Source organism: Pantherophis guttatus, chromosome 1 (assembly GCF_059756535.1).
Source record: "Pantherophis guttatus breed Tessera chromosome 1, ASM5975653v1, whole genome shotgun sequence".
Classification (NCBI taxonomy): domain Eukaryota; kingdom Metazoa; phylum Chordata; class Lepidosauria; order Squamata; family Colubridae; genus Pantherophis; species Pantherophis guttatus.
Window position 1 is genome coordinate 4160180 of NC_142063.1, and position 27374 is coordinate 4187553.

The following is a 27374-nucleotide window of genomic DNA, read 5'->3' on the forward strand; positions in this document are numbered from 1 at the left end:
GAGGCAATATTTTGCTGAGGGCCGTTCAACCCTTCAGGCCCTCGGGGCAGCCGCTCCTGAACATCCTCCAGGGCCCACGGGAGTGCCAGACTTCCGGGAGGTGGCAGCGACTTCCCTGCGAGGCTGAAGGTGCTGTGAGCGAGTCCAAGAACCCTGCTGTGTAGGAAAGGAAGTGTGAGTGGTTCCTGGCCAGGACGTGAAGACACCTCAGGCGAGTATATGTAAAAGATTGGTACCTGTCTCATTTGAAGACAGAAGAGGGGACCTGATCCCTCCCCTGGACTCGGGACGGCTGTCCTAAAGAAGTCCCTGTGAGGTAACTGTGTGGGGTGGTTAAGTCATCGCATTTCTCTTCAGTGGCCGTGAGTTCCGGGGCTGAGAGTCGGTGACAGTGTGTTAGGATGGGGGGGAATACCCAGAGCGTGCCCAACACACCGTTGGCATGCATGTTGAAAGGTTTTGACAGCTATTTTAAGAACTCATCATATCCCAAAATGAAAAAAGAACACTTAAAATACTTGTGCACCACTGTGTGGCCAAACATGGGAACCGGGTGGCCCCCTGAGGGTTCATTCAAGGAAGAGGTAGCAGATGACTTGTGGGGTACCATAGCAAAAGATCAAGAAAAATACCCAGATCAGTTTCCATATATTGACCAGTGGGTAAATGCGCTGACAGAGAAGGCTGATGATTTGTTGCAGTGCCAGGCAGAAATGGTGAGACTTTGTGTTGCTAGACCAAGGATGAAATGTTGCAGGAAAAGTGCTGTGAAGGAAGAGAAAAGTAGATATGAAAATACATCATGCCAAACACGAAAGGTCTTAGTTGGAGATGAGGAAGAATGTTTTCCTACTGCGCCGCCGTTACCGCCATATCAGCCGCCCGCTCAAGGGGCTGCTTATCAGCCACCCGTTGGGGGGGCTGGTGCAGGGGGAGACGTGCAGGATGTTGTACGCCCGAAGGTAAAAACAAGTCCGTCGGTGGAGGAAAATGATCAGGCAGAAGGGGAAGAGGTTCAAGGAGCTGTTGGGGGTGTAGTAGAAGGAGTACAGACCCGCGCAGCAAAGGCAGCTGCTCTAGCGGAGGCAGAGGCAAGGGCTAGAGCTGCTGAGGCAGAATTGGTGGCCCCCTTGAGACAGATAGATCAGCAAGTTGTGAACGCCCAAGGTGAGATGGCAATACAGTCTATGTTTCAATATGTTCCATTTTCCACTACTGATTTGTTAAATTGGAAACAGCATTATGGACCCCTCTCTGCGAAACCTACTGAGATGGCGGACCTTTTCCAAACCATTATGCACACCCATAACCCTACTTGGAATGATATACAGCAGTTGCTGAATGTTTTACTAACCCCTGAAGAAAGAGAAAAATGGAAAGCGGCCATGCGGAAGAACATAAGGGTGGCATTCCAAGGGGATGATGATTTTGCTAGAGAATTGCCACTGCGAATGCCAGAAGTGGACCCAGGATGGAATCCTCGGGTGCCGGATGATCTGACTCATTTAACAGAATACAGATCTGCAGTGGTAAGGGCCTTGAGGACGGCAGGGAAGCCCCCAGTGAATATGTCCAAACCCTCGTTAGTAACCCAGGGGGCAGATGAGAGTCCAGAGAGTTTCTTGCAAAGGTTGGTTGAGGCTTATGAGCTGTATACGCAGGTGGATCCTAGGTTGCCAGAGAATGTAAGGATTTTGAATGAAAGGTTTATAGCTCAGAGTTGTGACGACATTAGAAGAAAATTGCAGAAACAGGAAGGGGCCTTAGGAAAGAATACAAGTGAGTTGTTGGAAATAGCAAGGAAAGTGTATGTTAATAGAGACAAGGTGGAAAAGAAGGAGAAAGAGGAGCAGGCTAGAGTCAAAATGCAGAAGAAGGCTGAGCTGTTGGCGGTGGCTTTACAAGGGGGAACGTCTTTGGGACCGAACCAGTGCGCCTATTGTAAAGGTGAGGGACATTGGCAGAGAGAATGTCCAAGACGTATGATGAGAGGTAGGGGTGAATCTAGAACCTTCTGGAGAGGAGGTGGTAGGGTGCAGCCAGCTGAAGGAAACCGAGGAAGTCAAGGGGATGGTCAGTTTGCAGGAAGAGGTGGATTCCGTGGAAGGCGAGGGAATAGAGGAATGAATAGAGGTTTCGGAAATCCCAACAGGCTTCGAGAAATACCAGAGACTGTGGGGTTGGCCGACACTGATTGGATGGACTGACGGGGACCAGGCTTGGAGGAGGCCCCATCCGAGCCATTGGTTACAGTGGATGTTGGGGGCCAACAGACAACCTTTTTGATAGATACAGGAGCAGGAAGATCAGTTGTAAATAGACCAATAGCAGCACCTGGACCTTATACAGTCCAGGTTCAGGGCGTATCAGGAACTGTGTTGGGGCACTCAGTATTGAAACCAGTAGCGTGTGATTTTAAGGGAACTAAAATAGAGCATGAGTTCCTCTATATTCCTGAGTGCCCGCTTCCCTTACTGGGTAGGGATTTGCTCAGTAAGTTAGGAGCAACTATTTCTTTTGATGCGGGTCGACAAAGAGTGACTGTCAGACATTCGCCAGAGGAGACGTGGAGATTGATGGTGGTGAGGCAAATGAAGGAAGAAATTAATGATGATGCATGGCGGGAGTTTGAGGTACAAGGATCGTGGGCTGAAGATAATCCTCCGGGATTCGCAGCTCACCATCTTCCGGTAGTAGTGGAATTGAAATCAGGTGCTGTCCCTATACGTATAGGTCAACGACCTGTGTCTAGGGAAGCAGTGTGCGCTGTGTATGACAGCATTCAGAAATATCTTGAGGCAGGAGTGTTGATACCTATTCAATCCCCCTGGAACACCCCAATAATTCCAATTAAGAAGGCAGACGGCTCCTTTAGGCCGGTACAGGATCTGCGCCCTGTGAACCGCCTGACAGTGACCTTGCACCCCTCTGTGTCGAACCCCTATACCCTACTTAGCTTAATTCCACCCCGAGCTGCTTGGTTTTCCGTTATAGACTTGAAAGATGCTTTCTTTACGATACCTATTCATCCAGTTAGTCAGCCTTTGTTTGCCTTTGAGTGGGAACACCCAAGAAATGGAACTAAATCCCAATATACATGGACTAGACTTCCTCAAGGATTTAAAAACTCTCCTACCTTGTTTGGAACAGCTTTAGCCAAAGATTTGCAATATTACGTGCCATGTCAACGGGGAGACACTATCTTGCAGTATGTAGATGATGTGCTTGTAACAGGACAAGATGAAAACACTTGTTGGGAAAACACCAAGGCATTGTTAGATCTGTTGTTGGAATGTGGGTATAGAGTTTCCCGGAAAAAGGCCCAGTTGGTGCAACGGCATGTGAGGTATTTAGGGTATGATATTGAACGAGGACAAAGAGCGCTGGGGCCAGAGAGGAAACAGGCAATTTTGGCTCTAGCAGAGCCAAAGACAAAGAGACAGCTGCGAAGCTTCCTGGGATTGGCAAGCTTTTGTCGAATTTGGATTCCAAATTTTGCTTTAATGGCCGCCCCTTTGTATGTTGCAACAAGGGGGGCAAACATTGAGCCGTTGGAATGGGGAGGAGAACAAAAGAAAGCATTCCGAGACATCAAGGAAGCTTTGACACAAGCTCCTGCATTAGCTTTGCCCAATTTGCAAAAGCCTTTCAATTTATATGTAGATACTAATAAAAAATATCGCTTTGGGGGTATTGACCCAGCCGCTTGGGAGTTGGCAACAACCGGTAGCTTATCTTTCTAAACAATTGGATGGAGTTGCGAAGGGCTGGCCTCATTGTCTCAAAGTGTTGATCCGTTCCAGTCGGGCTTCAGGCCCGGGTACAGCACAGAAACGGCATTGGTCGCGTTGGTTAATGCTCTCTGGAGGGCTCGGGACAGGGGGTGCTCCTCTGTCCTGGTCCTGTTAGATCTCTCAGCGGCTTTTGATACCATCAACCATGGTATCATGCTGCACCGGTTGGAAGAGTTAGGGGTGGGAGGCACTGTGTTGCGGTGGTTCTCCTCCTTTCTCTCTGACCGGTCGCAGTCTGTGTTGACAGGGAGACAGAGGTCGACCCCGAGGCCCCTCATATGTGGGGTGCCGCAAGGTTCAGTCCTCTCGCCTCTCCTGTTCAACATTTATGTGAAGCCGCTGGGCGAGATCATCCGTGGTTTCGGGGTGGAGTACCATCAGTACGCTGACGACACCCAGCTGTACATCTCCACCCCGGATCACCCCAACAATGCCCTTGAAGTGATGTCCCGGTGCCTGGGGGCCATATGGATCTGGATGGGGAGGAACAGGCTCAGGCTCAACCCATCCAAGACCTAGTGGCTGTGGTTTCTGACGTCCCGATATAGTCAGTTGATGCCATCACTGACTATTGGGGGCGAATCATTGGCCCCCACGGAGAGGGCTCGCAACTTGGGCGTCCTCATGGATTCACGGCTGTCTTTAGAAGAGCACTTGATGGCCGTGACCGGGAGGATTTTTCATCAGGTTCATCTGATTCACCAGTTGCATCCCTTTCTGGATCGGGACTCGTTACGCACGGTCACTCATGCCCTCGTCACCTCCTGCCTGGACTATTGCAATGCTCTCTACATGGGGCTCCCCTTGAGGAGCACCCGGAGGCTCCAACTGGCGCAGAGTGTGGCCGCGCGGGTGGTAATGGGAGCGACATGGCGCTCCCATGTAACATCTCTCCTGCGCGAGCTGCACTGGCTCCCAGTGGTCTTCCGGGTGTGCTTCAAGGTTTTGGTTACCACCTTTAAAGCGCTCCATGGCTTAGGACCTGGTTATCTACGGGACTGCCTACTACCACCAATAGCCTCCCACCGGCCAGTACGCTCTCATAGAGAGGGACTCCTCCGGGTGCCGTCAGCCAAACAGTGTCGACTGGTGGCCCCTAGGGGGAGAGCCTTCTCTGTGGGGGCACCTACCACCTACCTATTTCTGCCTTTTAAGGCATCGTCAGTGAGCCACACCCACTTCTCAGATATCCTCCCTGTAAGGGTACAATGTGTCTTTTTCTTTTTCGTAGGCTTTTATGTGCATATTTTTTCTAGCCAGGTTTTACCTATGTAAACTAAGTTGTTCTACAGCCCTGGTTCTGTGAAATCTCATTCACAGGCTTCTGGGCTTTTTTTCTGTTGACAAACTGCAACTCTGTGTTGCTCTCTGGAAGACTCAGATAGCTATATTTATCTATCAGATAAATAAATATATATATATATTTATTAATCTTATACATCCAACAAACATTAAGTCTATGCAACTTGGGTGGCTTCAGGGCAAATTTATATCAAGAATGCTTCCACTTACTTGTGTTTGAGTTGTCATCCAAGAGAAAATTGTTACCCGTTAAGTTTCAACGTTAGCAAGAAATTACTTCTTTGCAAGACATGTTGAATAGACATATCTAGCCTCTTTTGGGAAAGTCCAGAAATTATTTTTTTCAAGAAGGTTTTATCTTGAAATTTTTTTCTGGGTAGAAATCCACAGGGGATAACATTACGAATTACTGTTTTTCTGATAATTGCAACGCAGACTAACATCCTACTTTACTTAGCAATAGTGTCTCTTTGTATACCAGAAGAGGAAAAACATGTTTGTGTCTTTTATCGATGCAAGGATCAGATGGACTTGAGGGTCAGGATACAGGTGGTATTCGGCCTACCTGAAACTGAGTACCTGCACCCAAGATCGAATCTGGCCTGTGCCTTAGTTTGTTCGGACAGAGTTAGAGTCAAGGGGAAAAGTTCCAGAATAACATCATGCCTTGAGTGACTGTGTAGACTTTACAGGAATGCAGTTGTCATAAGGCACACATAACACAGAGATGGTTAAAGCAATATGTGTAGTGCTGACATTATCATCCCAATCAGAAAATCCACCACTATCAGCCAGTCTCAGCTTGGACACTTAGGAAAGAAAGACCCTTGACTCCCTTAACAGAGAAAAGGTATATTCTTACTAAGGTGAAGTGGTTACAGTCGAAGCAAAGCCAGATCTGAATATTCCTGTGCAATTTTGGTGTATTTTCCTTCTCCCAAGTCCTCTCAGTTCCTCCCTCCCTTTTGGTCATCTGGTCAGTGTCCACTAGCATTCAAAACAATTGTTTTGGTAACAGTTCTGGTTTGGGCACCTTCTTGGTGGAGGTTTGCATTCTCTTCTCATGAGTATGTCCTTGGATCTCTCAACCGTTGTCTATGATTGGCGTCTCTGGTTCCTGTCATTTCCCCCCTTACGCTCCCTTGTCCTATTCCCACTCCCCCCGTTTTTTGGCAATATGCCGGCAATGGGAAGTGAAGCTGAAGTGACGTGCTGGCAGATCTGACGGTCACATTGATGAGGTAGCACAGCAGCATTGGATGAGTAGTTGAGAATTTAAATTCTACCATTAAAAAATTAAATGAATAGAAGCATGGAATTTTACAAAGCCTCAGGAGACTGTGAAAACAAGCACGTGTGTTCAAAAACAATGAGATGGAACCAAACCCTTTAAAACACGAAAATAGTAAAATATTTAATTAAAAGGAATAAAATTAGAAAATATCCTGTTTGAAATACTGAACACCAAGCTTTGTTTCTACATAGAGCACTGGGTCTCACTGGGGACGACTAGAAGGCACGAAATGAAAAACACTGTGTGATTATTGCTGAAAACAGGAATATTTATTTATTTGGTTTTTTTTTGTTTGTTTATTTATTTATTTATTTATTTATTTATTTATTCAATTTGCACATCTACCCAACTCAACCAATTCACTCCTATTATGACCAGTTATAGCACTTGAGTAAGGCATTATTAAATGGATCTGTTTCTTCTTCTCTCTCATGTTTTAGAAATATCATCAGATACTAAACATGCCTCAAGGATAAATATGTTTCCCATCCCTGCATGAGTTAGAGATTTTTGTTCCTTATTATATTTTCTTTACAATTCAGATGGGGCCTCAGTAGAATAATGTAGCATTTGGGGAAAAAGATACAAGCCAAGAGACCAGCCCCAGAGGCCAAGATGGAGAAGATCTCCACGGCCACCATGGACTTCCCTTTGGTGCTCAGGTAGGTGGGGAGGAAGGAGATCCAAACACTGCAAAAGACCAGCATGCTAAAAGTAATGAACTTGGCTTCGTTGAATCTATCAGGCAATTTCCTAGCCAAAAAGGCCATGATAAAACTCACGAGGGCCAGAAAACCCAGGTACGAGAGGACAGTATAAAACATGAAAGCTGAGCCTTCATTACATTCCAAGATGGCCTCTCCTATCAAGGAGTGGAAATCCAAGTTAGGAAACGGGGGAGAGGTTATCAGCCAGATGGCACAAAGAACCGCTTGGACAAGAGGACAGGATACAACAATGCAATTGGTCAGTGATTTTCCTAAGAATTTCCTTGTCTTGTTCCCTGGCTTGGTAGCCATGAAAGCCAGAACCACCATGACAGTTTTTGCCAAGACAGAGGAAACTGCAAGGGAGAAGAGAATGGCAAAGGCAGTTTGTCGGAAGAGACAGGTGAGCTTCCTCGGTTGACCAATGAAAAGGAAGGAGCAGAGGAAGCAGAGCAGGAGGGAGACCAGGAGGAGGTAGGTGAGATCTCGATTGTTGGCCTTGACGATCGGTGTGTCACGATGCTTATGGAAAATTGCTAGGACTGCCAATGTGATCAAAGAGAGAGAAAGAGTAAGAGAGGCTAAACTGTATCCCAGGATATCTTCATAGGAAAGGAAGTGGATCTTCTTGGCAATGCAGTGGTCCTTGTCCTTGTTGGGATATTGGTCTTCTGGACAAAGGTCACAGTGAACTGCATCTGAAAACAAGAATCTTTGTCTTAAGTATTTCAGAGGCACCCACAGTTAGCATTATCTCCAATCCAGCCTAAGATCTCATGTGTAACTCTTTTCTGTTAGGTCCAATTCAAGAAGAATGTAAAGAAAGAATCCCATAGACAATTTAGGATGCCTTTAACAGCAAATTGTCCTTGATTCCAAATGCCTGAGAATTAAATGCCTGGAGATTAGATGTCCTTCTCCTGTCACTGGGCATTTGTATTATTATTTTGGCTTTCTTTGTGAGTGAAAAATTGGCCCTTCATTCCCCCCCCCTTATATTTAAAGCCTCAGAAGATTGACTGATCTATCAGTCAGGAATCCTGCTATTTGCTGTTTTATCTCAGGGGTGAAATCCAGCAGGTTCTGACAGGTTCTGGAGAACCAGTAGTGGAAATTGTGAGCAGTTCAGAGAACCGGTAGCAGAAATTTTGAGTAGTTCAGAGAACTGGCAAATACCACCTTTGCCCGCCCCCAGAGTAGGTTGGGAATGGAGATTTTGCAATATCCTTCCTCTGGAGTGGGGTGGGAATGGAGAGTTTCCCCTGCCACGCCCACCAAGCCACACCCACCAAGCTACACCACACCGACAGAATCAGTGGTAAAAAAAATTGGATTTCACCACTGCATTATCTGTTGGTGTGTCATAAGACCAGAAGGTGACACACACACACGGAGATGCACAAGTGCGCACACACAGAGATGTTGAACAGCAGTGGGTGAGGAAATGAGTCAATTTTTCCCATCATCCTCTCAGATTTTTTTTTTCAGAGAGGAGCTAACAGACATTGGTAGATGGATCCTTTTTCCTGACAGGCTACAAGTTTCCAGGGAGATTGAGGGTCCTGATAGAAGCAGCACTGTAAGTAATATCAGGCTTGAAAATCTGGACACACTGTGCCATTCATTCCGAAAAAGTATTAGTAGTTGGTTTTCCCATTGTTATGGAACAGGACGTATGGAAAGGACAGCCATTTTTTTTTACAAATTGCTGCTTTGAATCCACCCTGGGTGAGGAGAGCAGTCCTGCCAGGGTGGGAAGTCAGACTGTGCAGGCAGGACAATTTGTATCTGTATTCTGAAACGGGCCAAACCTAGCACTACTTAACTCTGTGGTTACTTCCCCAAACCCCCATAACTTTAACCTTAGACTGTCTACTGTTGACCTCACCCCATTCCTAAGTGGTCTATAAGGGGCGTGCATAAGAGCACCAATGGGCCTGTCCTACTGTCTCCATTTATTCATATCCTTATCCTCTATTTATAATCATGTTTATACTTATATCTGTTATCTTATACGTGTTTGCCAAATAAATAAATGACCAGAAAGCTCTTAATATTTTGATCTACTGAACGTCTTCCTTGATCCATTCGAAGGGTCCTCTACCTGTCTGATTAGAAATTACATTTTTTCCTTTATACTGTTTCCAGAAATCACCCAAAATTTCTTAGCATATTGATCCAATGAAGGGCTTCCTTGATCCTGAAAGTTCTACCTTTCCAGTATACTCTACCTGTCTGATTAGAAATGGCCCCTTCTGGACAAGGGGCACATTGGTAGCAGCAAATCTGCTCGCCCTCTGGGACATGTCTCCTCTCTCCTGCCTGGCACCTCTTCAGGCCACACCTGGCAAAGGGCACCTTCTAAAAGAGAAAAGAAAGACTGGAGATAGTGTTATTTGATCACCTGATTGTAGGGACTCTCCAATGGCCATGATTTTGAGGACCAGGCATAAGTAATCAGGCATTTGGTGCTGCCATGACTTCAAATGGTGACTAGAGGAATGGTTGATCAATGCAATTATGTTCTTGATTTCTGCCTTTGCGTTACAGTCACTCAATCAGAATCAGAACAGAGCTGGAAGAAACCTTGGAGGTCTTCTAGTCCGACTCCCTGCTCAAGCAGGAGACACTATAGGAGACACATTTCAGACAAGTGACTTTCTTATCTCATCTTAAAAGCCTCCAGTGATGAAGCACCTACAACGTCTGAAGGCAAGTTGTTCCATTGGTTAATTGTATTCACTGTTAGGAAGTTTCTCCTTAATTCTAGGTTGCTTCTCTCCTTGATTAGTTTCCATTCACTGTTTCTTGTCCTGCCTTCTGGTGTTTTGGAAAATACGTTGAACCCTCCTCTTTTTGGCAGCCTCTCAAATACTGGAAGACTGCTATCATGTCATCCCTGTTCCTTCTTTTCTCTAGACTAGCCATACCCAAGTCTTGCATCTGGTCTTCACATGCTTTAGCCTCCAGGCCTTTAAAGGTCTTAGTTGCTCTTCCCTGCACTTTTTCCAAAAATCTTTTTTTAAATGTGATGACCAGAACAGTCAGATGCAGTATTCTAGGTGTAGCCTTACTAAGACTTTGTAAAGCAGTGCTAATACTTTACATGATTTTGATTCTAACCTCTATGTTGCAATTTTTTTCAGGATCAGACTCAATAAATTTAGTAAGAGTTAAGAGTTCAAATATATCTCTCTTTATTTACACAAGGCATTCTATATTCACTGAATATTCACAGATAGAAGCGAGGAAAAGGGTGTATACAGCTCCTTATATATACAATGGGTGGAGCTAAGTATGGGAGTGGTGAATTATGAATACATTAAGAAGTGAAGAATAAATTAACCCCTGATACCCCGTTCATATACTATTTACACATTAGAGAATAAGGCATTTACATGTGACAAATCCCCCTCTAAATGCCGATTTGTTAAGCTACACCAATTACATTCAGATTCAGGACAACACAGGACATATAACTTGGAAGTCAAGTATTTATGCTGCTTAGAAGGTAGAGGCTTTGTCAGTATGTCAGCTAATTGTTCTGATGTTTCACAATGCACTGCTCTGATAAATCCATCTTGAGATAATTGTCTCACATGTTTAAATTTTATATCTATATGTCTGGACCTTTGTCCAATGGCGTCAGATCTAGATATTTCAATAGCTGCTTTATTGTCTTCATGTATAACAAAAGGTAAAGCAGGTTTTTTCCAAACATCTGAAATTAAATCATTAAACCATACAAGGTTATTTGCAGCTTTAGATAAACAAACATATTCTGCCTCTGTTGTTGAAGTGGCCACTAATTCTTGTTTGCCAGTGTACCAGTAAACTGGACAATCATTTAGGAGGAATACATAACCGGATGTACTTTTTCTACATGAGGTGTCTCCAGCCCAATCCGCATCTGCGTAACATGTGAGGTTTGGTTCCTTAACATTATTAGGTTCTAACATCAAACAAAAGTCTAATGTATTTTTCAAATATCTTAATATCCTTTTAACAGCTTCCCAATGGTACATTGTTGGTTTGCTGACATGTCTGGATAATAAATTGAGAGGTAAAGCGATATCAGGTCTTGTCCAGTTGGAAATATAAAGAAGTGAACCTATGACTGATCTATAAAACATGTTATCTTTGAATTCAGGGGATGATTCATCAGCATTTCTTAGGAAGTCAGTTTGCATAGGAGTGTCACAAGGTTTGGCACCACTTAGATTACATTTGTTTAAGAGCTCTATGATCTTATCTCTCTGAGTAAGTTTGAATCCTCTTTTTGTCTTATTAATTTGAACACCAAGATACTTATTTACTTTGCCTAAAGATTTCAATGAGAAATGTTCATTTAGCTTAGTTACAAATGTTTCTCTTCTCTCTTTATGTTTACCTATGTATAAAATGTCATCCACATAGATCAATACAAATTCTACATAATTATCACCTTTTTAAACAAAGAAACAGTTATCAGCAGTAGTAGCATTGAAATCCATAGTTTTAAGTACTTTTACTAAACAATCATACCATCGTTTACCAGATTGTTTTAACCCGTATAAACTCTTGTTTAACAACCAAGTCTCATTCTTGTTTGTATATTGACTGTGAGGTGCTCTTACATATATTTCCTTATCTAGTTTTGCGTGTAGATACGCAGTCTGTATGTCATATTGGAATACATCGAGATTGAGTGCTGATGCTACTACTAGAGCTGTTTTGACACTCTCAGTTCTTACTGTGGGGGAATACGTGTCAGTATAGTCCTCCGGATATTTCTGTGCATAACCTTGTGCAACTAGTCTGGCTTTGTATAATGTATTGCCTCCCTCTAAGTTTTTAATTTTATATATCCACCTAGTACCAATAATTGTTTTGTCTTTTGGAGCAATTGCAGGTGTAAATACATTTAATCCTTGTAAACTTTCCATCTCTTTTTTCATTGCTAATTCCCATTTTTCTTTTTCTTTACGAGGAAGTTTTAACACTTCCTCATATGTATTAGGTGTCGTTGATTCACCATCCATATGCATTATGTAATCCTTGTATTTATTTGGCATTTGATTTCTGGTGCTTCTAATTGTTTTTTCAGGTTTACTATTATTATCATGCAAATATCTTGCTTCCTTTTTTGTTAGTGTGTCTGTCTTTATTTTGTGTTGGCTATTTGTCCATGTTTTGGTTTTGTTTCTATGTTTGTTGTCATTTTGCTTTTCTATAATCCCTTTTTCTTGGGATTTTGCATCTTTGTTGTTACTTGGAAATATTTCATTAAGATGTATTTTAGACCAGTTGGCCTGCTCATGGAACACAGCTGTTCTGGAAACTATAAATTTGTTATTATTATCAATGAATCTGTATCCTTTAGTGCCTGTCTCATATCCCATAAATCTGAGCCTTCTGGACACATTTTCTCCCTTTCTTCTTAATTGTTTAGGTATGTGTACGTCTGCAGTGACTCCAAACATGTGCATGTGTGCTAATTTTGGTTTCCTATTATACATCACTTCATATGGTGTCTTATTTACAATGCTGGACCAGGTTCTATTCTGTGTGTAATTGGAATAATGTAGGGCTTCTGACCAGAATTGTTTGCTTAAGCCAGCATCTTCCAATGTGCATCTAATCATGGTTTGTAACGTTGAGTTCTTCCTCTCTGCAATTCCGTTCTGAAATGCAGAAAATGGGCTAGATGTGTAATGTAACATTCCTTTGTCCTTCAGCCATTGGGAGAATTCTTTAGACATGAATTCACATCCCCTATCTGTCATGATTTGTTTTATTTTGGTATTGTGTTGTGTTTCTACGCGCTTATAAAATTCTTTAAATTTCTGAAAAGTCTCATCTTTGTGTTTTAATGTATAAACAAACCCATAGCGACTGTAATCGTCCACTATGGTCAAGAAGTAACGTTTTCTATAAGTGATTGATGGAGTTAGTGGACCAACTAAGTCCATGTGTACTAAATCAAAAATTTTGTTGGTTGACCTAGTTGATTTCCTTGGTCTGGGGCTAGTTTTTAGTTTTGTAGACTTACATACTGAGCATTCCAAATAGTTTTCACAATTTTTTATTTTAACACCTTCTGCGTGTTCAGTCATTTTTTGTACTACAGGAAAACTGGCATGTCCTAACTTCCTATGTAAAATATGAGCGCACTCATCATGAATTGGCTTACCTATTTTTGGTTTTTTCTCATTATGTCCATCTTTGTGATCATGAGCTATTTTACATTCATCATTGTCACTATTGCTAATGTTTTCATCATCTACTTCAATACAATCTTCCATATTTGAATCAATGTTATGTAACCATTTTTCTTTTGTTATTAAATAAGGTAGACCCCCTTTAATCATCACGGTACCTATATCTGTTTTATTTTTCTCCAAGGTCGCTTTTCCTTTAGAAAAGACAATGTTAATATCAGAATCCCTGCTTAGTTTTATGGCACTTAGTATGTTATGAGGTATTTCGGGTATTAGTAATACCCCCTCTCTTTTTCCTAGGCCAGGTAAGGTTATATTCCCTCTACCTAATACTTGAACTTTTTCTTGGTTAGCTACCTTTATTACAAATTTATCTTCTACAAATGAAGATAGTATATTTTTGTTATTGGTGGTGTGATTAGTTGCTCCAGAATCAATAAGCCAATTATTGTTCTCAGATTGTTGTATGTTAGTGTTGTCTTGTTTATTTAATCCATTCAGTGAACCAGATTTTCTATCCTTTGAATTATCTGTGCCCCCTCTATTCTCTTTGTAATTTGGCGGGCTTCTATATCTATGTCTATCAATGGAAGACTGTCTGTAATTGTATTTGTTTCTGTATTCTGACCTATGTCTTTCTTTTGAAATTTTGGGGCAATCTCTTCTATTGTGTTCCCTAGATCCACAGTTGTGGCATCTAAATGTTTCATTATATTTTTCTTGAAAAGCTACTTTTCTATATGGTTTGTGTTCTACGTGATTGTTAGAGCGACTCCTCCTTGAATTGTCTTCAGCTATTAACTTATTGGATAGACTTTCTATGGATAAGTATCCTAGATTGATTGTGTCTAAATGTGACATATAATTATCCCATGATGGGTCAAGTGAGTTGATGATAACACTTTTCATTGTTTGATCTGAAATCACCTCCCCCCTTAAATGCAGTTCAGCTCTTATTTTGTTTAAAGATATTAAGTGCTCACTTATGGAAACCCCTGGCTTTATCCTAGATGAAAAGAAATCTTTAGACATCCTTGTGGTAGTAGCTACACTGTCACTGTGAAATAGATTGAACATGCATTGAATAATTTCTGAAACAGTCAGATTTTGCTTAATGCTGTGGTACATAGCAGGAGATACACTAGAAATTAATAAGAAAAATGCTCTATGGTGTAAACAGTCTAATTTTAGAGTCCAATGTCTTTTTGGGGGACTAGTGATAAAAAACAGTAAGTTTTCTTTCATAAAGACAACCTGGAGCTGCTGATACCATTCTTGTAAATTAATGCCATGTATCCTCAGCTTTGGGAAGTCACTGGGCAAATTTCCGACATTATTAGGTCCATTACTTACAACCTGAGGTAGTCCGTGGTCTCGTAAATGCAGAAAGTTACAAAACGGCATGGGGATGCTCGCAACGAGCCTGCACGGTCTTCTCAGCAATTCATGTCTTCCTGGGCCGTTTGCGTAGTCTTGCGCATGCGCGTTGTCCATTTCGTCCCTGGAGTCGTCGTGAGAGGTTCTCGTCATTGCGGCTCGCTCGTTCTGTTCTTCCTCAGATGAATCGGTCTCTGGCTCGATCTTGGGAGTCCTGACGATGTCGGCTGTCCTTTTTATTCTTTTGAGAGCGTTGGTGCTTGCATCGGTTTGTGGCGTGGGGCGGTATCGGCAGGGCTCTCTGGGTTCGGGCGTCGTCGCTCTCGTATTCAGGATGGGAGCGGGTAGATTTTGAGGCATTGGCTTGCTTGCTTGTTTCTTAGTTAGTTTCTTGGTAATTTTTAGTTTTGGCCCAAATGCAGCAAAAAGCGTTTTCATTGCTGATTTTATCTGATTATCTGTTGAATCACTTTCACTTTCCGATTCTGATTCTTCTGAGGTGTTTGAATTTTCTTTTTCATTTTTGTTGTCTGGTAATGTTTTTCGCGCCAGAAATTTTGAATCGAGCTTTCTTTTTTTTTTTTTTTTTATTGAAAAGGTTTTCAAATACAAATTTTTCCCCCTTTTTCCCCCCCCTCCCCCCCTCCCTAACCCCCCCTCCCCACCCTTCCCCCCCTGTGACTTCTTCGTAACAAAAAAAAACCCTAATTCATAACAGATTACTTACTCCCTCCTCAAAATACTGACCTTTACTTACTAAAAGTATTATAAATCCCCCTTTATCCATACATTTCAGAAAAGAAGAAGAGAAAAAAAACAAAAAAAAACAAACACATTATACTATAACTATTATAAAATAACTTATTTAGCATAATAGTGTTTTATATCTATACATTATTGCAACAATTCAAAACCACCTTCCACTTTAAAACTATACGATAAGTCCTACTTTAATAACATTTCAAAGCGGGCTCCCCATAAAATCTAATTTAACATTTATTCCACTCTATCCATTTCCTCCACTCCCCTAAATGTATCACTTAAAAATCCCTTTTCTTAAACTAATCAGTCTGTAGCTAGCTTATTCACCCACTGTCTGACAAGTTTACCATACACAACAATTCTTGATATCTTTAGTTCACTGCCCACACTACTTAAAAATATATATATATATATATTCCATTATATCTAAATAAAAAAAGAAAAGACAATAACTTTAAATTTATAGTCCATATAATATCTTCTTGAAGTCTTTCCACTGGATTGTTAAAACCAACATCCATAATAGGGTAACATAGCTTGCTGATGCAACAGTTTATTCAAGATCTCCAATCATATCTGCCCCCATCAGTAGTAAACATCTTCTTATATATATAAAAGTAAAAACAACCACCCGAGTGACATTATAATTATATTCCATATAATAATAATTGTGGGTTTCATCAGGATTATTATTATATTATTATTTTCGTTGTTTGATAACGTTTTTTCGCGCCAGAAATTTTGAATCGAGCTTTCTGATTGGCTCTGCTTCGCTCACCCTGGAGGTCTGTTGAAACCAAGATGGCTGCCATTCAAAATTTCGCGCGGGGTCACCGTTTTTCTTCTTCATAGTATTTTTTTCTGCAGTCATATCACTCACTATTTTTGGGTCTTTTGGTTTTTCAGTAGTGATGTGCTTCTCTCTCGCTGCTCCGCTGTTTTTCAGCATATCTTGGAGGTTCACGATGAGGCTTTCATCATTCTTCTGGCTCTTTAATAGTTTAAATATCTCTGACCTGAGTTCGTTGTTTTCTATTTTGATTTCCTCCCGATCATCATTTTCATCTATTATTTCTTCGTCTTCAGTGGTGTATTCTTCGGATTCTTTTGAAATCGCGTTTGTGGATTCGTCGATTATTTCTTGATCCGTTTCCATTTCTTTGCTGTATGCCCTGGTGTTGGGCCTATCTCTCTTAGACATTTTTTTTATAGATTTTTTTTATTGAGTCAATTAACCATCCTCTGCTACCAGCTTGTTGCAATATTTTCAGGATCAGACTCAATAAATTTAGTAAGAGTTAAGAGTTCAAATATATCTCTCTTTATTTACACAAGGCATTCTATATTCACTGAATATTCACAGATAGAAGCAAGGAAAAGGGTGTATACAGCTCCTTATATATACAATGGGTGAAGCTAAGTATGGGAGTGGTGAATTATGAATACATTAAGAAGTGAAGAATAAATTAACCCCTGATACCCCGTTCATATACTATTTACATATTAGAGAATAAGGCATTTACATGTGACACTCTATTTATACAACCAAGAATTGTATATTCAAACATGAATCTGATTCATGAAAGCAGATCCTTCACCACACACATGTTACCCTTTGTGAGTCAATCTACTTTCCAGAGAAGGACATTCTGCATCCTCATGAGAGAATGAATCTTTCCCTAAATTCAGAACATCTCCTTCCAGCCTACCTTTGTGGCCCAGATAATTGCTTCCAGGTCAATGGTGAAATCCTGGCCTGGGGGAGCCCGGGGGTCTATTTGCCCAACTTTCACTGGGACATAAGAGAGATTGGGGGAAAAAATCCAATTGAGAAGATCATATTGAGCTGATGCCAATCCATCTTCTGAGAAGAAGACTTCATCTCCAGCAATGCTGTTGAAGTGGACATTTTTCAAACAGGGAAGAAGCTGAAAGAAAAAAAGATACTTAGGAACTGGGATAAATTAAAAATTACAAGCCATGGCTTCTATCATTCTATGATAACTAACATTTTAGGAGATAATTGGAAGCCTGTAAAGCTAAACTTGTTAGTGTGTTGGATTTTTGAGTGATCAGAAGCTGTATCAAATCACAGGAATGTATCATGGAGATTCATAAAGGCTTCTTTTCACACAACAATCTTAGGAGTACAATAAATCTTATAGTGAACAATTGGTCTGTGTTCACACAAGATGCTAAGCAACAGAAAAATAAAGAAGAAAAATCCATCCCAATTTCAATCCGGAAGGGAAATGCTGGAAATAAAATGGAGGCTGGCTACAAGGTTTATTTGGTTTTCTAGAAACTTCAGTCACAGCAGCATGTTTCTGGGGTGGCTAACCAATTGGCTGAGTGAGTGGATGGATTTTTATAGGGTTCTGGGGTTTGGTGATTGAGATGCTCCAGGGGTGTTGTGCAAGGTAGTGCGCCTTGTGTCTTTTGCTATTCTAATGGTGGTGGGTAAATCTTTATATGTCCTAAAGGTCACATCCTTTATTTGAGTGGGGGAATGTAAATTCTTAATCCCATCAGCTTCAGCCTTCTATGGGAGCTGTGGCTGAAGGAGTTTTGTTTATGAATAGATTGACCCAGACTTTCTTAATAGGTACAAAATATCCATCTCTAAAGAAGTAAGCTTGAGGCTATGGCAGGAAGACTGGGGCTGCTTTCTGCCTTTGTTAGGATTTTTTTCTCCATTTCTCCTTTGGGGAAATATAATATTCTGCCTCTTTTAATATTCCCCAATATATTTCATTCCGTAGGAGGTGGACGCTTCCCACAGAAGCTAAACTGAATTGTCTTTTTACAGGCTGGATTCAGACTATGTTCAAAATGAAACTTAGGTGGCTCTGCAAATGTGGCCAGTGGGACTTCTACTGATACTTTGAAGCATCTTGTACAAAGGAACTCAGATTATCATCTTGCGTTGGCTGACATCTCCTCCTTGGAATGGGAAACTCAGGGAACTTTTCAGATCTTTATAGGAAAAAACTTTTTCTAGGGATCTCATGGAAAACTGGCTTAGTTTACTTCTCCCTCCTACTTCTTCATCAAAACATTATACATAATTCATTTTACCATATTGTAAATAATTGGCATTTTTATTTGTTTTGAAAAATAGTTGGATGGGTAGTGTGAAAATTGTCTATGGAGATTCTCAGTCATCTCGGTTGTCCCAAAGGTGCCTTTTCAGAAGGAAACTGGACTTTGTTTTTTCTTTGAAGACATTTCACTTCTCATCCAAGAAACCTCTTCAGCTCTGACTGGATGGTGGGGAATGGAAGTGTCAGATGTAAATGCCTTATTCTCTAATGTGTAAATAATATATGAACGGGGTATCAGGGGTTAACTTATTCTTCACTTCTTAATGTATTCATAATTCACCACTCCCACTTATAGCTCCACCCATTGTATATATAAGGAGCCACCTACACCCTTTTCCTCGCTTCTATCTGTGAATATTCAGTGAATATAGAATGCCTATTGTAAATAAAAGGAAATATATTTAAACCTTTAACTCTTACTAATATTATTGAGTCTGATCCTGAAAATATTGCAACAAGCTGGTAGCAGAGGATGGTTAATTGACTCAATAAAAAACTTAAAAATGTCTAAGAAAGATAGGCCCAACACCAGGGCCTACAGCAAAGAAATGGAAACAGAACAAGAAATAATCAACGAATCCACAAACGCAATTTCGAGAGAATCCGAAGAATACACCACTGAAGACGAAGAAATAATAGGTGAAATTGATGACCAGAAGGAAATCGAAATAGAGAATAACGAACTCAGGTCAGAGATATTAAAACTATTAAAGAGCCAGAAGAATGATGAAAGCCTCATCGCGAAACTCCAAGATATGCTGAAGAACAGCGGAGCAGCGAGAGAGAAAAACATCACTAATGAAAAGTCTAAAGACCCAAAAATTGTAAGTGATATGACTGCAGAGAAAGTCATTACGAAGAAGAAAAACGGTGATCCCGCGCGAAATTTTGAATGGCAGCCATCTTGGTTTCAACAGGCCTCCAGGGTGAGCGAAGCAGAGCCAATCAAAATGCTCAATTCAAAATTTCTGGCGCGAAAAAACGTTATCAAACAACGAAAATGAAAAAGAAGATTCAAACTCCTCAGAAGAATCAGAATCAGAAAGTGAAGATGATTCAACAAACTCCCAAATAAAATCAGCAATGAAAACGCTTTTTGCTGCATTTGGGCCAAAACTAAAAATTAACAAACAGCTACCGAAGAAGCGAGCGAGCAAGCCGATGCCTCAAGACCTGCCCGCTCCCATCCTGACTACGAGAACGCCGACGCCCGAACCCAGAGAGCCCTGCCGGTACCGCCCTACGCCACAGACCGAAGCAAGCACCAAAGCCCTCAGGGGAAGAGGAAGAGCAGCCGCCGTCGTCAAGACTCCCAAAATCGAACCAGAGACCGATTCATCTGAAGAGGAGCAGAACGAGCGAGCCACAATGGAGAGAACCTTCCACGACGACTCCAAAGAAGAAATGGACAACGCGCATGCGCAAAACTACGCAGACGGTCCGGGAAGACATGAACTGGCGAGGAGACCATGCAGACTCGTTGTGAGCATCCCCATGCCGTTTTGCAATTTTCTACACTTGCGAGACCACGGACTACCTCAGGTTGTAAGTAATGGACACAATAATGTCGGAAATTTACCCAGTGACTTCCCAAAGCTAAGGGTTGATGGCGTTAATTTGCAAGAATGGTATCAACAGCTCCAGGTTGTCTTTATGAAGGAAAACTTATTATTTTTTATCACTAGTCCCCCAAAAAGACCTTGGACTCTAAAAATAGATTGTTTACACCATAGAGCATTTTTCTTAATAATATCTAGTGTGTCTCCTGCAATGTATCATAGCATTAAGCCAAATCTGACTGTTTCAGAAATCATTCAATGCATGTTTAATTTGTTTCACAGTGACAGTGTAGCTACCACCACAAGGATGTCTAAAGATTTCTTTTCATCTAGGGTAAAACCAGGGGTTTCCATAAGTGAGCATTTAATATATTTAAACAAAATAAGAGCTGAGCTGCATTTGAGGGGGGAGGTGATTTCAGACCAAACAATGAAAAGTGTTATTATCAACTCACTTGATTCATCATGCGACAATTTTATGTCACATTTAGACACTATCAATCTAGGATATTTATCCATAGAAAGTCTATCCAATAAATTGATAGCAGAAGACAATTCAAGAAGGAATCGTTCTAGCAATCACACAGAACACAAACCATATAGGAAAGTAGCTTTCCAAGAAAAATATAATGAAACATTTAAATGCCACAATTGTGGATCCAGGGAACACAATAGAAGAGACTGTCCCAAAATTTCAAGAGAAAGGCATAGGTCAGAATATAGAAACAAATACAATTATAGACAGTCTTCCATAGATAGACATAGATATAGGAGCCCACCAAATTACAAAGAGAATAGAGGGGGCAGAGATAATTCAAAGGATAGAAAATCTGGCTCACTGAACGGACTAAATAAACAAGACAACACTAACATACAGCAAAATGAGAACAATAATTGGCTTATTGATTCTGGAGCAACTAATCACACCACTAATAACAAAAATATATTGTCTTCATTTGCAGAAGATAAATTTGTAATAAAGGTAGCTAACCAAGAACAGGTGCAAGTATTAGGTAGAGGGAATGTAACCTTGCCTGGTCTAGGAAAAATAGAGGGGGTATTGCTAATACCTGAGATACCTCATAACATACTAAGTGCTATAAAACTAAGTAGAGATTCTGACATTAACATTGTTTTTTCAAAAGGAAAAGCGATTTTGGAGAAGAATAAAATAAGTATAGGCACAGTGATGATTAAAGGAGGCCTACCTTATCTAATAACTAAAGAAAAATGGTTGCATAACATTGACTCAAATATGGAAGATTGTATTGAAGTAGATGATGAAAATATTAGCAATAGTGACAATGATGAGTGTAAAACATCTCATGATCACAAAGATGCACACAATGAAAAAAAACCAAAAATAGGTAAGCCAATTCATGATGAGTGTGCTCACATCTTACATAGGAAGTTAGGACATGCCAGTTTTCCTGTAGTACAAAAAATGACTGAACACGCAGAAGGTGTTAAAATAAAAAATTGTGAAAACTATTTGGAATGCTCAGTATGTAAATCTACAAAACTAAAAACTAGCCCCAGGCCAAGAAAATCTACTAGATCAACTCACAAAATTTTTGATTTAGTACACATGGACTTAGTTGGTCCATTAACTCCATCAATCACTTATAGAAAACGTTACTTCCTGACAATAGTGGACGATTATAGCCGCTATGGGTTTGTTTATACATTAAAACACAAAGATGAAACATTTCAAAAATTTAAAGAATTTTACAAACGCATAGAAACACAACACAACATCAAAATAAAACAAATTATGACAGATAGGGGATGCGAATTCATGTCTAAAGAATTCTCCCAATGGTTAAAAGACAAAGGAATGTTACATTACACATCTAGTCCATTTTCTGCGTTCCAGAACGGGATTGCAGAGAGGAAAAATTCCACATTACAAACCATGATTAGATGCACATTGGAAGATGCTGGCTTAAGCAAACAATTCTGGTCAGAAGCCTTACATTATTCAAATTACACACAAAATAGAACATGGTCCAGCATTGTAAATAAGACACCATATGAAGTGATGTATAATAGAAAACCAAAATTAGCACACATGCATATATTTGGAGTCACTGCAGACGTACACATACCTAAACAATTAAGAAGAAAGGGAGAAAACGTATCCAGAAGACTCAGATTTATGGGATATGAAACCGGTACTAAAGGGTACAGATTCATTGATAACAATAACAAATTTATAGTCTCCAGAACAGCTGTGTTCCATGAACAGGCTAACTGGTCTAAATTACATCTTAATGAAATATTTCCAAATAAATATAAAGGTACAAAATCTCATGAAGAAGGGACCATAGAAAAGCAAAATATCAACAAAAATAAGAACAAAATCAAAATTTGGACAAATAGCCAACACAAAATTAAGACAGACACATTAACAAAAAAGGAAGCAAGATATTTGCATGATAACGATAGTAAACCTGAAAAAACCATTAGAAACACCAGAAATCAAATGCCAAATAAATACAAGGATTACATAATGCATATGGATGGTGAGCCAACAACACCCAATACATATGAGGAAGTGTTAAAACTCCCTCGTGAAGAAAAGGAAAAATGGGAATTAGCGATGAAAAAAGAGATGGAAAGTTTACAAGGATTAAATGTATTTACACCTGCAATTGCACCTAAGGATAAAACAATTATTGGTACCAGGTGGATATATAAAATTAAGAACTTAGAGGGAGGCAATACTCTATACAAAGCTAGACTAGTTGCACAAGGTTCTGCACAGAAATATCCGGAGGACTATACTGACACGTATTCCCCCACAGTAAGAACAGAGAGTGTCAAAACAGCTCTAGTGGTAGCATCAGCACTCAACCTTGATGTATTTCAATACGACATACAGACTGCGTATCTACACGCTAAACTAGATAAAGAAATATACGTAAGAGCACCTCACAGTCAATACACAAACAAAAATGAAATTTGGTTGTTAAACAAGAGTTTATACGGGTTAAAACAATCTGGTAAACGATGGTATGATTGTTTAGTGAAAGTACTTAGAACCATGGACTTCAACGCTACTACTGCTGATAACTGCTTTTTTGTCAAAAAGGATGATGATTACATTGAATTTGTATTGATTTATGTGGATGACATTTTATACATAGGAAAACATAAAGAGAGAAGAGAAACCTTTGTAACCAAACTAAATGAACATTTCTTGTTAAAATCTCTAGGTAAAGTAAACAAATATCTTGGTGTCCAAATTAATAAGACTAGAAGGGGATTCAAACTTACTCAGAGAGATAAGATTGTAGAACTTTTAAATAAATGCAATTTAAACAATGCCAAACCTTGTGATACTCCTATGCAAACTGATTTTCTAAGAAATACTGATGAATCTTCCCCCGAATTCAAGGATAACACATTTTATAGATCAATCATAGGTTCACTTCTTTATATATCTAATTGGACTAGACCAGATATCGCCTTACCACTCAATCTATTATCCAGACATGTCAGCAAACCAACAATGTATCACTGGGAAGCTGTTAAAAGAATTTTAAGATATCTGAAAAGTACACTAGACTTTTGCTTAATATTAGAACCTAAAGACAATAAAGAACCAAAGCTTACATGTTATGCAGATGCAGACTGGGCTGGAGACACCTCATGTAGAAAAAGTACATCTGGTTATATATTTCTCTTAAATGACTGTCCAGTTTACTGGTACACTGGTAAACAAGAACTAGTGGCCACTTCAACGACAGAAGCGGAATATGTTTGTTTATCCAAAGCTGCAAATAACCTTGTATGGTTTAATGATTTAATTTCAGATGTTTGGAAAAAACCTGTTTTGCCTTTTGTTATGCATGAAGATAATAAAGCAGCCATTGAAATATCTAGATCTGATGCCATTGGACAAAGGTCCAGACATATAGATATAAAATTTAAACATGTGAGACAATTATCTCAGGATGGATTTATTAAAGCAGTGCATTGTGATACCTCAGAACAATTAGCTGACATATTGACAAAGCCTTTACCTTCTAAGCAACACAAATATTTAACTTCTAAGTTGTATGTATTGTATTGTCCTGAATCTGAGTGTAATTGGTGTTGTATAACGAATCGGCATTTAGAGGGGGATTTGTCAGATGTAAATGCCTTATTCTCTAATGTGTAAATAATATATGAACGGGGTATCAGGGGTTAACTTATTCTTCACTTCTTAATGTATTCATAATTCACCACTCCCACTTATAGCTCCACCCATTGTATATATAAGGAGCCACCTACACCCTTTTCCTCGCTTCTATCTGTGAATATTCAGTGAATATAGAATGCCTATTGTAAATAAAAGGAAATATATTTAAACCTTTAACTCTTACTAATATTATTGAGTCTGATCCTGAAAATATTGCAACAGGAAGGATTCATACTTCTTACAGACAGCTGCTCTTTTGCATCCTTTTAGAGAGTTGATGAGGACACTTGGAGGTTAATTGCTGGGCAGAAAACATCCTTCAGCCAAGAAGGATCCACACCCATTTTTACTACTCAAGTGACCCCGAGGACACAGATAAGCCTCCAAGTGGCCTCAACATTCTCTGTAAAATAATGCAAATGAATAACTGTGTGCAAGGAATATAAGTGTGGAAATATTTACTAAGTCGATCAAGAAACATCCATGGGATCTTTCTTCTCTAAAGATCTTTCAAATGGATGAAAGGTCACTGAGATTACCTGCCATGGTTGCACACTTGAGATCCACTTTCTAAGCCTTTTCATGGCTGGTCGTGCTCCTGAGCCATGCATGGTATCTAATGCATGTGCCACAGCATAAATGGCATTGTAGATATTGTAGCTGAAATCCATCATGCTCACTTCAAACATGTAAGATGGCAGAGTCTGTAAATTCTCCTTTCCCGTACAGGGTTTTTTCCCCTTTTGAGGGATCTCTCCTGGTTTGTGGATCTTGCAGCCAAAGACCTGTTCCCACCATGGAGGGAGAAAGACATCTCCTTGGGGGTTCAAGGGGTCTAAAGACAGAAGAAAGTGCCTGAATTCTGGGACATCGTGGCTATGATCCCTGAAATGCAAAGCACCATGGAAAGGCGTTATGACTTGAAATAATTCCTTAGGTTCCAGTGCACTAACGTCCCAATGAGAAGTCAGGATCCAAACTTTTCCAAATGGCACCTTAGTCTGATGTTCATATACGGACAAAGTGATATCTAGAGTTATAATTTTACTGGAGTCTCCAAACAAAACAATCACTTCAAGTTTAAACCACGTTTGGAAAAATAATATTAATGTGGTTATTGTATTCATCTCAATATTTAACATTTTAGTGAAGGCCGGGCAGATCTCCTTCTCCTTGAGCATTGGCATCAGAGTTGAGATGAAATGTTCTCCATTGTCAGTTTCTGGGGCCACCAGCCCAACCCAGTTCCACTGGAAATACAGGAGCAGCTGGATTAAACCCACATACTGAGAAGATTCCTTGGGATTAATCCGGAAGAAGGAAGGGAAAATCTTTCTGTCTCCTGGAGTGATTTTGAAAAAATCAAAACCAAACTGCAGAAAGGGAGAATCTTGTTTTAGAAAGGAGTTTTTGAAGACAAGTTCAAAGGTTATGCTGATGTATAGGGTCACCATCCTATGGTTTTTGGCTCCACCAGTCAAGCTGTTTGACTTTGGTTGGAGTGAGAGTTCTCCAGTTACGTTACAGTACAAAATGTCTTCAAGGAAAAACAAAGGAAGTCCAGTTGCTTCTTGAAAAAAGCACCTCTGGGACACCTATGACATAGTTTGCCTCCCTCTGGCATGTGAGAAGCCAAGAGAAAAAACCATCAACCTGATTCACACAATAAATTGGACTGAAGAGTGGCTACATTTAGAAAGAATCAGTCAGGAAGGAAATCATGGACTGAATTGTTTCAGAAAGAGCTTATTGTTGACCTCTTTGTCATGGGGGTAACAAGAAAAATATCCTGACAGACAAAATTCAAAAATAAACTATTCAACTCTTGCATGAGTTCTCCAAATCATGGACCCCTGATTGTCCAAAAATACCATTGACTTCGTCTTTGGATTCTGAGTGCGCTTCTGTTCTGAATCTGCTCCCTACTGATATCCTATGAAACCCCCTTACCTGTGGGACCTTGAAGATGCTGAAGATGGAGGCCATCTGCTTTGAGGATTTGGTGTTGAGATCTCCGATGACAGAGAGCAGAAGGTCCAGCTTTTCACATTTGTAATCTGGAACCATTCGGCCTCGTGTAGACAGCAGAGAGAGGCTGTTCCAGGAAATCCTCCTAAAAATATGTCTATTGTCATAGATATGGAAGCCAAGTGTGATGTTGGGGAGGATGGCCAAATCCTTGTTGATCTTTGTTACTGCATGTACCAAGGCAAGAAAGTGCTGGTAGTTCTTGGAGACAATACTATAATGATAAAACGCTTTGAAATATTACAGGGAAATTTGTGTGTTGTGATGTACTTTTCCTTCTCTCTGTGTGTGTGTGTGTTATGTATTTTCTCCTAGACTTTGGGATAGGGGAATCCTTTTCCTGTGATCCTTTAGTCAAAAATTGTGGTTAAAATATTTTATAGATGGTACTCTCCTAACATCATGGTAAGTGCAAATAACGGCTGAAATTACTAAAGGACATTTAAAAAGAGCATTAATGATTCCAAAGGTAGGTTTGCCTTTTTAAAAAAAAATACAGAATAATAGACTTGGGACACCAGAGGTCTTCTAGTCCAAAACCCTGCTGGAGCTGGAGACCAAACAGCATTCCAGACAAATGGTTGTCCAGTCTCTTTTTGAAAACCTTCAGTGATGGTACAACCACAGCTTCTGAAGGCAACCGATTCCATTGGTTAATTCCTCTCACCATTAGGAAATTTCTTCTTAGTTCTAGGTTTCTCTTCTCCTTGGTTAGTTTACAATTATTGTTTCTTGTCTTGCTTTTGGTGCTTTTGAAAATAGTTTGATCCCCTCTTCTTTGTAGGAGCCCCTCAAATATTAGAACAGTGCTAAATCTGTTTTCTAAAGACACCTCCATTCTGTAAAAGGACTAGCCTTTTCTTTGAGCTTTCCATCATGACCTTCTGTAAAATTTAAATTATAATGAAAAGAAGGATTAGGGGTGAGATGATAGCAGTGTTCCAAAATCTTAGGGACTGCCACAAAGAAGGAGTCAAGCTATTCTCTAAAGCACCCGAGGGCAGGACAAGAAGCAATGGGTGGAAACTAATCAAGGAGAGAAGCAACTTAGAACTAAG

At 40.3% G+C, this 27374-nt stretch overlaps 1 protein-coding gene across 1 annotated transcript; it reads right to left on the bottom strand.

Annotated features, from left to right (window-relative positions):
* Nucleotides 1-6792: 6792 nt before the first annotated feature.
* Nucleotides 6793-25742, bottom strand: LOC132712107 (vomeronasal type-2 receptor 26-like). Its single transcript, XM_060692621.2, has 4 exons — nucleotides 24828-25742; nucleotides 17146-17364; nucleotides 9329-9458; nucleotides 6793-7795 (listed from the first exon to the last, which is right to left on the bottom strand). Exons 1-4 carry the CDS (start codon nucleotides 25740-25742, stop codon nucleotides 6891-6893), a joined length of 2169 nt encoding a protein of 722 aa, XP_060548604.2. The 3' UTR covers nucleotides 6793-6890.
* Nucleotides 25743-27374: the final 1632 nt, after the last annotated feature.